General features: G+C 50.0%; 2 protein-coding genes across 2 annotated transcripts in view; one reads left to right on the top strand and one right to left on the bottom strand.

The window, feature by feature from the left end:
- FASTKD2 (FASTK mitochondrial RNA regulator 2) overlaps positions 1–1,362 on the bottom strand; it is a 50,169-nt gene extending 48,807 nt beyond the window's left edge. Inside the window, exon 1 of the mRNA XM_088457207.1 lies at positions 1,121–1,362. The gene's annotated coding sequence lies outside the window, so the exon portion shown is untranslated. The remainder of the gene's footprint in view (positions 1–1,120) is intronic.
- The window catches only part of MDH1B (malate dehydrogenase 1B), a 96,955-nt gene continuing 83,202 nt past the window's right edge, over positions 1,232–14,984 (top strand). The window contains exons 1-3 of the mRNA XM_088457208.1: positions 1,232–2,222; positions 8,340–8,452; positions 11,166–11,300. Coding sequence (XP_088313334.1) covers positions 2,174–2,222; positions 8,340–8,452; positions 11,166–11,300 — 297 coding nt within the window. The 5' untranslated portion in view covers positions 1,232–2,173. The remainder of the gene's footprint in view (positions 2,223–8,339; positions 8,453–11,165; positions 11,301–14,984) is intronic.

Raw genomic sequence — 14,984 nt, 5'->3', positions numbered from 1 at the left:
ACCCAGCAGCCCCCCATATACACACACACAGCATTACCCAGCAGCCCCATATATATATATATACACACATATATATACACATACATACATACACACACACACACACACACACACACACACAGCATTACCCAGCAGCCCCCCATATACACACACACAGCATTACCCAGCAGCCCCCATATACACACACACACAGCATTACCCAGCAGCCCCCATATACACACACACACAGCATTACCCAGCAGCCCCCATATACACACACACACACAGCATTACCCAGCAGCCCCCCATATACACACACACAGCATTACCCAGCAGCCCCCCATATACACACACACAGCATTACCCAGCAGCCCCCCATATACACACACACAGCATTACCCAGCAGCCCCCCATATACACACACACAGCATTACCCAGCAGCCCCCCATATACACACACACAGCATTACCCAGCAGCCCCCATATACACACACACAGCATTACCCAGCAGCCCCCATATACACACACACAGCATTACCCAGCAGCCCCCATATACACACACACAGCATTACCCAGCAGCCCCCATATACACACACACAGCATTACCCAGCAGCCCCCATATACACACACACACAGCATTACCCAGCAGCCCCCCATATACACACACACAGCATTACCCAGCAGCCCCCATATACACACACACAGCATTACCCAGCAGCCCCCCATATACACACACACAGCATTACCCAGCAGCCCCCCATATACACACACACACAGCATTACCCAGCAGCCCCCCATATACACACACACAGCATTACCCAGCAGCCCCATATATATATATATACACACATATATATACACATACATACATACACACACACACACAGCATTACCCAGCAGCCCCATATATATATATATACACACATATATATACACATACATACACACACACACACACACACAGCATTACCCAGCAGCCCCCCATATACATACACACACACACACACACACACACACACACACACACACACACACACACACACACACACACAGCATTACCCAGCAGCCCCCCGCATACACAATTGCCCGGCATGTACTTATATCAGATTCCCAGGCTCCGGCTACATATCTCCCACACTCACCTTCAGCCGATACAGTGACAGCGCCTCACGCCTCTCACCAGGAGGCCGCCATGATGTGACGTCACTAAGTTACGCCCCATGGCTACGGCGCCTCACGATGGTCAAAAAACGTAAAATGGCGGCACGCTGCATGTGCCCTTCATGGAGGTGATATACCGTGATGTAACGGCGCTGCAGCCCCGAGCTCTCCCGGTAGTTTCTGATCGGTAGCGGCAGAGTCACTGGCAGCAGATGCACTACGCACAGGCCGTCGCGGAGAGATGACGTCACGGCCTGCCCCGCCCCCGCTGCTGTGTGTGGCGTTGCCAGGCAACAGCAGGCTCCTGTATCCTGAGCAGTGCTGTGCCCCCTGTATGCTGAGCAGTGCTGTGCCCCCTGTATGCTGAGCAGCGCTGTGCCCCTATATCCTGAGCAGTGCTGTGCCCCCTGTATGCTGAGCAGTGCTGTGCCCCCTGTCTCCTGAGCAGTGCTGTGCCCCCTGTATCCTGAGCAGTGCTGTGCCCCCTGTATCCTGAGCAGTGCTGTGCCCCCTGTATCCTGAGCAGTGCTGTGCCCCCTGTATCCTGAGCAGTGCTGTGCCCCCTGTATGCTGAGCAGTGCTGTGCCCCCTGTATCCTGAGCAGTGCTGTGCCCCCTGTATGCTGAGCAGTGCTGTGCCCCCTGTATCCTGAGCAGTGCTGTGCCCCCTGTATGCTGAGCAGTGCTGTGCCCCCTGTATGCTGAGCAGTGCTGTGCCCCCTGTATGCTGAGCAGTGCTGTGCCCCCTGTATGCTGAGCAGTGCTGTGCCCCCTGTATCCTGAGCAGTGCTGTGCCCCCTGTATGCTGAGCAGTGCTGTGCCCCCTGTATGCTGAGCAGTGCTGTGCCCCTGTATCCTGAGCAGTGCTGTGCCCCCTGTATGCTGAGCAGCGCTGTGCCCCCTGTCTCCTGAGCAGCGCTGTGCCCCCTGTCTCCTGAGCAGCGCTGTGCCCCCTGTCTCCTGAGCAGTGCTGTGCCCCCTGTCTCCTGAGCAGTGCTGTGCCCCCAGTATCCTGAGCAGTGCTGTGCCCCCTGTATGCTGAGCAGTGCTGTGCCCCCTGTCATGGCGAAGTTCGTGCTCGCAGGTAACAGAGTAATAATGATACTTATATAGCAGTGGGGCTCCATGGGGGAGAACTGCTTCCCATAGCAACCAATCAGCTGCCAGATAGCATTTATTACCGACAGTCTATAACATGATAACTGGTTGCTATGGGAAACGTCTCCTCTCTGTAGAAGGCTACACATTTACATTTTTATATCAGAAGATAGAAAATAAATGTAATTACTGATGGGTGGCTGCTGCCCCCGGAGCGGCATTCCTCCTCCTTCCTCCTACTGTGATCTCCTCAGCACCATAATGCATGCACCGTGTCAGCATTCACATTGCACACGTAGAATATCGACACGTTCATAATGTTGACAAATAATATATGAGCATTAGGTATAGGCTGCAGTTAGGGTTAGGTCAATGGCTTAACTATAAATTTTGCTCCCCCCCCACTGCCAAAAAAGTTTCTCCCCCTCGTGCCTCTTATAACACATTATGCCACATCGTAATGCCAATATAACACATTATGCCACACCATAATGCCCCTATAACACTTTATGCAACACCATAATGCCCCTATAACACATGCCACACTGTAATGCACCTATAACACATTATGCCACACCGTAATGCCCCTATAACACATGCCACACTGTAATGCCCCTATAACACAATGTGCCACACCGTAATGCCCCTTTAACACATTATCCCACACCGTAACGCCTCTTACACATTATGCCACACCTTAACGCCACTTACACATTATGCCACACCATAATGCCCCTTACAACACATTATGCCACACAATAATGCCCCTTATAACACACAATGCCACACAATAATGCCCCTTATAACACACAATGCCACACAGTAATGCCCTTTATAACACATGATGCCACACTAATACCCCTAATAGCACACTATGCCACACAGTAATGCCCCTTACACATTATGTCACACAGTAATGCCCATTACATCCCACCCTGAAAGATCTACCTTACCAACCCTCCTCTCCGCTCCTGCCAGTTTGTCACCTCAACTCAAGACAGGGTGCACAGTTTCTATGTCCGTGTAGAACCAGATTATTGGGAACATAGGTTATAACATGTAAACTGCGTGTATCGTTAGTGCCCCTTATGCAGTGCCCCCTGTACTAGTGCCCCTGTAGTTGTGCCCATTATGCAGTGCCCACTTTAGTTGTGCCCATTATGCAATGCTTCATGTAGTAGAGCCCCTTATGCAATGCCCCCTGTAGTTGTGCCCCTTATGCAATGCCCTCTGTAGTTGTGCCCCTTATGCAGGGCCCCTGTGGTTGTGCCCCTTATGCAGGGCCCCCTGTAGTTGTGTCCATATGCAGTGTCCCTGTAGTGTCCATATGCCGTGCCCCTGCAGTTGTTCCCATGTGCAGTGCTCCTGTAGTTGTGCCCCATGTAGCTCTGCCACCTGTAGTTGTAACCATATGCAGTGCCCCTGTAGTTGTGTCCATATGTAGTGTCCCTGTAGTGTCCATATGCAGTGCCCCTGTAGTTGTGCCCATATGCAGTGCCCCCTGTAGTTGTACCCATATGCAGTGCCCCATGTAGCTCTGCCCCCTGTAGTTGTGCCCACATGCAGTGCCCCTGTAGTTGTGTCCATATGCCGTGCCCCTGCAGTTGTTCCCATGTGCAGTGCTCGTGTAGTTGTGCCCATATGCAGCGCCCCATGTAGCTCTGCCCCCTGTAGTTGTTCCCATATGCTGTGCCCCTGCAGTTGTTCCCATGTGTAGTGCTCCTGTAGCTGTGCCCATATACAGTGCCCCATGTAGCTCTGCCCCCTGTAATTGTGCCCATATGCAGTGCCCCTGCAGTTGTTCCCATGTGCAGTGCCCATGTAGCTCTGCCTCCTGTAGTTGTGCCCATATGCAGTGCTCCTGTAGTTGTGCCCATATGCAGTGCCCTTGCAGTTGTTCCCATATGCAATGCCCTCTGTAGTTGTGCCCCTTATGCAGGGCCCCCTGTAATTGTGCGCATATGCAGTGCCCCTGCAGTTGTTCCCATGTGCAGTGCTCCTGTAGTTGTGCGCATATGCAGTGTCCCATGTAGCTCTGCCCCCTGTAGTTGTGCCCATATGCAGTGCCCCTGCAGTTGTTCCCATATGCAGTCCCCCTGTAGTTGTGCCCATGTGCATTCCCCCTGTAATTGTTCCCATGTGCATTCCCCCTGTAATTGTTCCCATGTGCAGTGCCCCTGTAGTTGTTCCCATATGCAGTGCCCCTGTAGTTGTTCCCATATACCAGTGTCCCCATAGCTGTGCCCATATGCAGTGCCCCTGTAGTGATCACTTCAGAGGCCAGCGTTCCCAGTTGCATTGGCGTAGCAATGGCCCCCAGCGCTGCCAAGCCACCGCGGGGTCTGCGGGGCCATTGTTACGCCACTGGGTTTGGTTTAGGCTGCGGTTCCAGTTAGCCTGTGGTTGGGTTTAGGGTGCGATTACGGCTAGACTGTGATTGCGGTTCGCGTTAGGCTGCAGTTAGGGTTAGACTGCAAATAAGATTAGCCTGTGGTTCGCGTTAGACTGCAATTAGGGTTAGACTGCAAATAAGATTAGCCTGTGGTTCGCGTTAGGTTGCGGTGAGGGTTAGGCTGCAATTAAGGTTAGGTTGTGGTCAGGGCTTGCTGTGGTGAGGGTTAGGCTGCGGTTAGACTAAATCTGCGGCTAGGTTTAGGCTGTGGCAAGAAAGCAATGTGTGGTGGCCGTGTTCAGGGAGTGTATCTGCCTTCATATACCATCCCGTATGCATAAAATATGGCGCCAGTGTCTCCATTCCCTTGGCCATTCTGCGTGACCATAGAATTACTCTGTGACAGCGGCTGAGTATCTGTACGCAGTTGCTTGCTTCTGCGATGCCACTTTTGGGCGTCTCAATACATTTCCAGGTTGCTGCATTTATTAGTTTATTTTGACATAGCAGCTGCGTACGGGATCGCCATTGCGATGGCATTAGCGCCTACATCTGAATCGAGCCCAGGGTTAGGCTGTGGTTAGGTTTAGTGTTAGACTGCGGTTTGTGTTAGGCTGCAGTTAGAATTCGGCTACAATTAGGATTAGGGTAAGGCTCTATTTTTTGTGTTAGGCTGCAGTTGGGGTCAGGCTGCGTTTAGGATTAGGGTTGGGCTACAGTTAGGCTGCGTTTAGGGTTAGGGTTGGGCTACAGTTAGGGTTAAGCTGCTTTTAGGGTTAGGGTTAGGCTGCAGTTAGGGTTAAATTGTATTTAGGATTAGGGTTAGGCTGCGTTTAGGGTTAGGGTTAGGCTGCGTTTAGGATTATGGTTAGGCTGCGGTTAGGGTTGGGCTACAATTAGGGTTAGGCTGCGGTTAGGGTTAAGCTGTGTTTATGGTTGGGCTACGGTTAGGGTTGGGCTACAGTTAGGCTGCGTTTAGGGTTAGGGTTGGGCTACAGTTAGTTTAAGGCTGCAGTTAGGTTTAAGCTGCGTTTAGGGTTAGGGTTAGGCTGCAGTTAGGGTTAAGTTGTATTTAGGATTAGGGTTAGGCTGCGTTTAGGGTTAGGGTTAGGCTGCGTTTAGGATTAGGGTTAGGCTGCGTTTAGGGTTAGGCTGCAGTTAGGGTTAGGCTGCGGTTAAGGTTAAGCTGTGTTTATGGTTAGGCTGCAGTTAGGGTTAGGGTTGGGCTACAGTTAGGTTTAGGCTGTGGTTAGAGTTAGGCTGTAGTTAGGGTTAGGCTGCGGTTAGGGTTAGGCTGTATTTAGGGTTGTGGTTAGGCTGCAGTTAGGGTTAGGCTGCGTTTAGGGTTAGGGTTAGGCTGCGTTTAGGATTATGGTTAGGCTGCGGTTAGGGTTGGGCTACAATTAGGGTTAGGCTGCGGTTAGGGTTAAGATGTGTTTATGGTTGGGCTACGGTTAGGATTAGGCTGCGTTTAGGGTTGGGCTACAGTTCGGGTTAAGGTTGGGCTACAGTTAGGGTTAGGGTTGGGCTACAGTTAGGGTTAAGGTTGGGCTGCAGTTAGGGTTAGGCTGCGGTTAAGGTTAAGCTGTGTTTATGGTTAGGCTGCAGTTAGGGTTAGGGTTGGGCTACAGTTAGGTTTAGGCTGCGGTTAGAGTTAGGCTGTAGTTAGGGTTAGGCTGCGGTTAGGGTTAGGCTGTATTTAGGGTTGGGGTTAGGCTGCGGTTAGGGTTAGGCTGCGGTTAGGGTTAGAGTTAGGCTGCGGTTAGGGTAATGGATAGGCTGCAGTTAGGGTTAGGCTGTGGTTAGGGTTAGGCTGTAGTTAGGGTTAGTCTGCAGTTAGGGTTAGGCTGTAGATAGGGTTAGGCTGCAGTTAGGATTAGGCTGCGGTTAGGGTTAGGCTGTAGTTAGGGTTAGGGTTAGGCTGCGGTTAGGCTTAGGCTGTAGTTAGGGTTAGGCTGTGGTTAGAGTTAGGCTGTAGTTAGGGATAGGTTGTAGTTAGGGTTAGGCTTTAAGGTTAGGCTGCGGTTAGGGTTAGGATAAAATAGTATTGTCGATATCCTCACTGTCACATGTATAAGGTCAACATTTTGAAGATGTTGATATTATGTCGACATTCTAAATGTGGATATGGTATACCATATTATATTTCTAACTCATTTCTGTACTGTTTTATCCTGTTTTGGGGGGGTTGCAAACTTTTTGTTTTCTTTTTATTGGACAATATTCACTGCTGTTTGTGTTATTTTACAACTTTTTCAAGGTAAAAACAACTGTTGCCAGTGATCTTTATACCCCGTGCAGTTCCTCTTTCCTGCCTGGGGTGTCACTCTCTGCTCTGGTGTTTCTAGCACACTCATCCGATGCAACAAACTGCTGAGATACAGACCAGAGTGTGCTAGAAGCACCAGAGCAGTGAGCGACACCCCAGGCAGGAAAGAGGAACTACACGATGTGTGACAGGTGCAGGGTGCTAGAATGAACACTAGCAGTTCCATCACCGCTGGGGCAATAACCCTGCCAATATGAGAATGATATGTCCCATAGGGGATTGGTTCCCTTATATAAGTAATGAATAGATATTGTTTCCTTATTGTATTTGAGTCCTAGGGGACAGCAGTGATCCAGAGACCCTAACGCTTAGATAGGATATTATTACTGAATATATTCATCAAAGGAACAAAGGGCCTGATTCAGAGCCGCTCGTTCGCTCCGAGCGATGTTTGCCCAACTGCACATGCGTACGGATCGTTATACGCATGCGCGAACCAGTCAGTGCGGTCGAAATTCATGTGCTCGCAAAATAGCGAATGCCTGATAATTTGAGTGACAGAATGAGGCGTATGTGGGTGGTAACAGGGGAAGGTGCTTGAAAACGGGGAGTGGAGATCCGAACGCAGGCGTGCTTAAAGGTCAAAACGGGCGTTTTAAGGGTGTGCATAATTAATACAGCAGCGTCATTGACCACGTCACTGGGTTATTTTATAGCCAGAACTGCTTGCAAAATTGGGGTAGCAAAAACCAACCACAAGAATAGCGAGCAGCTCATATGCTGGTCGATGTACTCGATTAATCTAATAAATAGCGGACATGACGTAGGATGCGAGCGGCCAGGGGGCATATTTTTTCAAAAAACGACCGCAAGTTTTGTTCGCTGGTTCAGACATAGAGGCGTGAACAGACCACAAAGAGCGAACAGTTTATTTAAATAGCCACCCCTATTTCCTGAACAAGCGAGCACAAATAGCGTCCGGCACTGAATCAGACCCAAAGTGCAATAACTGATCACAGATTGTATAACCCAGCAATGCAGGGGTGCCTTGTTTTTATGTCAAATTTATTTTCATTCTAATCACATTCTTTCTACATGTAATTATTTTGCTGGTACACAACCCCTGCAGTACATATTGTAATCGCTGGATGAAATGTTCTGTTTTACAAATCATAATAGCTCTGCACCAAAACCTGAGAGTCTGTACTTACTCTCCTGGTGTGTGATTGCAGTACAGGTCTGTGCAGCTTTGGGAGAGGCTGCCTGTGTGCAGAGTGACCGTCCCCGGCCTGTGCCCTATATAGGGGCTTCCTGTGGGTCATCTGCTCTACTCAGCTTCTCTCCTGCGCTTTTTCCCTGCATTTGACACAAGCCACAATTGTTACATATGACGATTAGAACATTACAGAGTTCATCCAAATGAATTTCCCATTTTCTCACAGGAAAGACAAATTGCCCGTACTATGCCAAAGCAGAACTTCTCGCCGACTATCTTCAGAAAAACCTTCCAAACTTCAGAGTGCATAAAATCGCCAAACATCCCGATGATTGGGAGGTATGACACTATTAATGCTCAGTAATTGCAGCCTTAATACTTTATATTTGAAATGTGTTTTCAGGGTAAGTTAGTTCATCTTGTAGGTGTGTGAGACTGTGATCAGGACCTGTATCAGCAGAGCCGTTAGAAGAATCTGTAGCCAGTCACAGCATTATGGTGAGTACACACGGTACGATTAAAATGGACGATAAGAACGATGACGATCATATCGTTATCGTTCATTTTTCGGTGCCCAACGTCCTGCGATGCGCGGGCACGTATGCACGATAACGGTATCGTCCATCGCCCGTGCATGCAGTCCAACCTGGTCGATATCGACCAGGTTACTATCGTTGGCCATCGTTGGTGGGTTGGTGGTGTGCTGGATGTTCGATATCGATCATCGTTGACGATCGTCCCGTGTGTATGCACCATTAGGATGTTCCTGGCCGCATGTCAGGGAAGGAGTGTACTGTTCCAGTCCTTGTTGGAGGCCATGGTCATTTATGTGGCCCAGTGAGTGAGGGTAGAGCTGCACATCACAGGAATAGTGTCATTATGGGAGAATAGATTTGGAATCAAGAAGGCAGCCACAGACTGAGAATAACATAGGGAATGGAGTAGAGAATAACATAGGGAATGGAGTTGAGAATAACATAGGGAATGGAGTAGACAGTAGCTTTACCTCCGGAGGCAATGGAAGCTGGCAACCTTGTAGTCCTGAAACATTTGCTCACTGTGGAGGAAGAGGGTGCAGCGCCGGAAGAGTGCCAGGACCTGCTCTACTGCTTCATCTGCGGTAGAGTGATGCCCTGGGGACCTGAGGTCCGGATGCTACTCTGCTCTATAGTTTTCTCCTTTCCTCAGCAGCAGGAAGAGACAGCTGCCGGGGAGAGCCACCTTGCCCAGAGGACGCAGTGTGCCAGTGCTTCCTTGAACCCCGATGCCACCTGCAAGGGTGCATGTTCTGACTGATGAGGCCCTGTCAGTGCAGGGAGATGACAGGGGGGGAGGATTGCACGGGGGGGGAGGATTGCACGGGGGGGGAGGATTGCACGGGGGGGGGAGATTGCACAGGGGGGAGGATTGCACAGGGGGGGGATTGCACAGGGGGGGAAGGATTGCACAGGGGGGGAGGATTGCACAGGGGGGGGAGGATTGCACAGGGGGGGAAGGATTGCACAGGGGGGGAAGGATTGCACAGGGGGGGAAGGATTGCACAGGGGGGGAAGGATTGCACAGGGGGAAGGATTGCACAGGGAGGGGAGGATTGCACAGGGGGGGAAGGATTGCACAGGGGGGGAAGGATTGCACAGGGGGGGAAGGATTGCACAGGGGGGAAGGATTGCACAGGGGGGGAGGATTTCACAGGGGAGAAGGATTTCACAGGGGAGAAGGATTGCACGGGGGGGGAGGATTGCACAGGGGAGAAGGATTGCACAGGGGGGAAGGATTGCACAGGGGGGGAGGATTGCACATGGGGGGGGGATGGGATTACAGAAAATTGGCACTGAACCCTGGTGGATCACTTGTACTGGGGCAGAAATACAGTACTAATACCGTGGTTAGAGAGGTGAAAAGTGTGCCTGACAGCAGTAACCCCTCCGTGGGGATGGAGTTAGTTTATTGACCACTCGATTGTAAAATGCCAACATGGTTGTAATATTATTTAAAGCATTTTCATTGTGTCTGCTTTATACATTTAAACATGATGCTTCATGATCACGTTTAATTTACAATGCCGACATGGTTAAAATGATTTAAATAACAATACAACTATGTCTGCATTATCCTGTAAACACAATGCTGTCGACATTTTGACCGTCGACGACATTACTGTCGGCAATATGTAGGTATCCCCTCCCTGTGCATTTCATGGACCTCTGGTGTCATTCCCAGTAGCTAACATTCAGAACTATTTATTTGTTAAGTATCATGCCCTTTTGCCCTGTGTACATTACTGCTGACTGCCCGAGGAGGTCCCAGGCCTGTCCCAAAGTGACCCAGCTACACTCGCCCACCTCATCTCATAACCGGCGGCTACGACTGACCGCTGAGACGCTGCTGCTGTCACATTCTTTATCATGCTGTCTAATGCTGAAGTCAGGTCAACATGTACCCAGTCCAAACATTGACACATCAACACCCACACTAAAGGTGGTATCCAAATAGCCCGTAGTGCCGCTCGATGTCGGTGCTTATCGTGGGTTATTTTTCGGGACCTAATGTATCCCGAGAAAATAATCCACGAAAAATGTAGTTTTTTCGCTGCCAAAAAGGCGGAAACACATAGGTCCGTAATCTTATCATGGATCCTATGTGTTTTCGGCCAAAATATTCTATTATTTTGTCCAAAAAATAGGATAGGGAGAAAAAAAACGTCAGCAAAAAACGGGGATAATCGTTGAAAAATCCCTTTTTCGTGTTAGTGGCTAATTAGATACCCCCCTAAGTAGTGTAACATTCTGCCTATTCTATTCTAATGTGAGGCTTTGTTGTATACAGTATATAGTCTGCGAGTCGCAGGCGGCCGCCAGATGTTGGCGATTCAGCTGCTAGATCTACAGACTGTTTGTGTTTAGGAAGCTTTGAGTCCCCCATTCCTCCTTACAGGTAGTCATTCCGGCTGTTATACAAAATGTCATCTCCTTAATGAAAATGATGGAATAATGTTATGTTATAATGTTATATATTAATATAATGAGTTACTTTGTGTCTGACGGTCTTGTAGCAATGGCTGATGGACTTATGTGTAAAATATGGATGGAAGCACAAGCGTTCGCCCATAATATGGAGGGAACTGTTAGATCGCGGAGGCAAAGGATCGCTACTTGGAGGGTTTAATGACTTCATGGAGCACGCCCAGGTAATGTCATCCAAATAACTAACACATCCTGCACTAACTCATTTGTAGTTTCCATACTGTGCTCATATTTCTACTAACTCATAATGTACTAATACATTTCTATTATTTATTATTAGGAAGTAGAAATCAGATATAACTTTTATCATTGAAGTAACGGAATGCAAGGGTTGAAGTAAGGGTTATGCTAAAATATGCAAAAAATTGCATGTCAACATTCTGGTGTCGACATGTTCCATGTCAGTTACCGATCACTCTGGCTGTGAGCTAGTATGAGCGGAATCGGTATGATATCCCGGCTGCCACATGGCGGGAGTTCGAATCCCGGCAGCGGCAGCCCGACAAAACAGCAGAGCGCGGAAGCCCGACAGCGCTGTAAATCCCGATCGTGGTAAGGTAAGTATTGTCTAATCTAACCTAACCCACCTAACCCTAACCCCCCTTAGCTGTGAGCTAGTATGAGCAGGGCCTGTGTCAGTTCCCATCACTCTCCCAGTGTATAGCTCCGGCTGTGAGCTAGTATGAACAGGGCCTGTGTCAGTTCCCATCACTCTCCCAGTGTATAGCTCTGGCTGTCAGCTAGTATGAGCAGGGCCTGTGTCAGTTCCCATCACTCTCCCAGTGTATAGCTCCGGCTGTGAGCTAGTATGAACAGGGCCTGTGTCAGTTCCCATCACTCTCCCAGTGTATAGCTCTGGCTGTGAGCTAGTATGAACAGGGCCTGTGTCAGTTCCCATCACTCTCCCAGTGTATAGCTCTGGCTGTGAGCTAGTATGAGCAGGTCCTGTGTCAGTTCCCATCACTCTCCCAGTGTATAGCTCTGGCTGTGAGCTAGTATGAGCAGGGCCTGTGTCAGTTACTCATCACTCTCCCAGTGTATAGCTCTGGCTGTGAGCTATTATGAGCAGGGCCTGTGTCAGTTACCGTCACTCTCCCAGTGTATAGCTCTGGCTGTGAGCTAGTATGAGCAGGGCCTGTGTCAGTTACCCATCACTCTCCCAGTGTATAGCTCCGGCTGTGAGCTAGTATGAGCAGGGCCTGTATCAGTTCTCATCATTCTCTCAGTGAATAGCTCCGGCTGTGAGCTAGTATGAGCAGGCCCTCTGTCAGTTACCCATCACTCTCCCAGTGTATAGCTCTGGCTGTGAGCTAGTATGAGCAGGGCCTGTATCAGTTACCCATCACTCTCCCAGTGTATAGCTCTGGCTGTGAGCTAGTATGAGCAGGGCCTGTGTCAGTTCCCATCACTCTCCCAGTGTATAGCTCCGGGTGTGAGCTAGTATGAGCAGGGCCTGTGTCAGTTCCCTTCACTCTCCCAGTGTATAGCTTCGGCTGTGAGCTAGTATGAGCATGGCCTGTGTCAGTTCCCTTCACTCTCCCAGTGTATAGCTCTGGCTGTGAGCTAGTATGAGCAGGGCCTGTGTCAGTTACCCATCACTCTCTCAGTGTATAGCTCTGGCTGTGAGTTAGTATGAGCAGGGCCTGTGTCAGTTCCCATCACTCTCCCAGTGTATAGCTCTGGCTGTGAGCTAATATTAGCAGGGCCTGTGTCAGTTACCCGTCCCTCTCCCAGTGTATAGCTCCGGCTGTGAACTAGTATGAGCAGGGCCTGTGTCAGTTACCCATCACTCTCCCAGTGTATAGCTCTGGCTGTGAGCTAGTATGAGCAGGGCCTGTGTCAGTTACCCATCACTCTCCCAGTGTATAGCTCTGGCTGTGAGCTAGTATGAGCAGGGCCTGTGTCAGTTCTCATCACTCTCCCAGTGTATAGCTCCGGCTGTGAGCTAGTATGAGCAGGGCCTGTGTCAGTTACCCATTACTCTCCCAGTGTATAGCTCCGGCTGTGAGCTAGTATGAGCAGGGCCTGTGTCAGTTACCCATCACTCTCCCAGTGTATAGCTCTGGCTGTGAGCTAGTATGAGCAGGGCCTGTGTCAGTTACCCATCACTCTCCCAGTGTATAGCTCTGGCTGTGAGCTATTATGAGCAGGGCCTGTGTCAGTTACCATCACTCTCCCAGTGTATAGCTCTGGCTGTGAGCTAGTATGAGCAGGGCCTGTGTCAGTTACCCATCACTCTCCCAGTGTATAGCTTCGGCTGTGAGCTAGTATGAGCAGGGCCTGTGTCAGTTCTCATCATTCTCTCAGTGAATAGCTCCGGCTGTGAGCTAGTATGAGCAGGGCCTGTGTCAGTTCCCATCACTCTACCAGTGTATAGCTCCGGCTGTGAGCTTGTATGAGCAGGGCCTGTATCAGTTACCCATCACTCTCCCAGTGTATAGCTCTGGCTGTGAGCATGTATGAGCAGGGCCTGTGTCAGTTACCATCACTCTCCCAATGTATAGCTCTGGCTGTGAGCTAGTATGAGCAGGGCCTGTGTCAGTTCTCATCATTCTCTCAGTGTATAACTCTGGCTGTGAGCTAGTATGAGCAGGGCCTGTGTCAGTTCTCATCATTCTCTCAGTGTATAGCTCCGGCTGTGAGCTAGTATGAGCAGGGCCTGTGTCAGTTCCCATCACTCTCCCAGTGTATAGCTCCGGCTGTGAGCTATTATGAGCAGGGCCTGTGTCAGTTACCATCACTCTCCCAGTGTATAGCTCTGGCTGTGAGCATGTATGAGCAGGGCATGTGTCAGTTACCATCACTCTCCCAATGTATAGCTTCAGCTGTGAGCTAGTATGAGCAGGGCCTGTGTCAGTTACCCATCACTCTCTCAGTGTATAGCTCCGGCTGTGAGCTAGTATGAGCAGGGCCTGTATCAGTTACCCATCACTCTCCCAGTGTATAGCTCCGGCTGTGAGCTATTATGAGCAGGGCCTCTGTCAGTTACCATCACTCTCCCAGTGTATAGCTCCGGCTGTGAGCTAGTATGAGCAGGGCCTGTGTCAGTTCTCATCATTCTCTCAGTGTATAACTCTGGCTGTGAGCTAGTATGAGCAGGGCCTGTGTCAGTTCCCATCACTCTCCCAGTGTATAGCTCCGGCTGTGAGCTTGTATGAGCAGGGCCTGTATCAGTTACCCATCACTCTCCCAGTGTATAGCTCTGGCTGTGAGCATGTATGAGCAGGGCCTGTGTCAGTTACCATCACTCTCCCAGTGTATAGCTCCAGCTGTGAGCTAGTATGAGCAGGGCCTGTATCAGTTACCCATCACTCTCCCAGTGTATAGCTCCGGCTGTGAGCTAGTATGAGCAGGGCCTGTGTCAGTTCTCATCATTCTCTCAGTGTATAACTCTGGCTGTGAGCTTGTATGAGCAGGGCCTGTATCAGTTACCCATCACTCTCCCAGTGTATAGCTCCAGCTGTGAGCTAGTATGAGCAGGGCCTGTATCAGTTACCCATCACTCTCCCAGTGTATAGCTCTGGCTGTGAGCTAGTATGAGCAGGGCCTGTGTCAGTTACCCATCACTCTCCCAGTGTATAGCTCTGGCTGTGAGCTAGTATGAGCAGGGCCTGTGTCAGTTACCCATCACTCTCCCAGTGTATAGCTCCGGCTGTGAGCCAGTATGAGCAGGGCCTGTGTCAGTTACCATCACTCTCCCAGTGTATAGCTCTGGCTGTGAGCATGTATGAGCAGGGCATGTGTCAGTTACCATCACTCTCCCAATGTATAGCTTCGGCTGTGAGCTAGTATGAGCAGGGCCTGTGTCAGTTACCCATCACTCTCTCAGTGTATAGCTCCGGCTGTGA

The sequence above is a fragment of the Taudactylus pleione genome, unplaced genomic scaffold, assembly GCF_031769625.1.
Source record: "Taudactylus pleione unplaced genomic scaffold, aTauple2 ptg000746l, whole genome shotgun sequence".
Taxonomy (NCBI): domain Eukaryota; kingdom Metazoa; phylum Chordata; class Amphibia; order Anura; family Myobatrachidae; genus Taudactylus; species Taudactylus pleione.
This window is presented reverse-complemented; position numbering and strand designations above follow the sequence as displayed.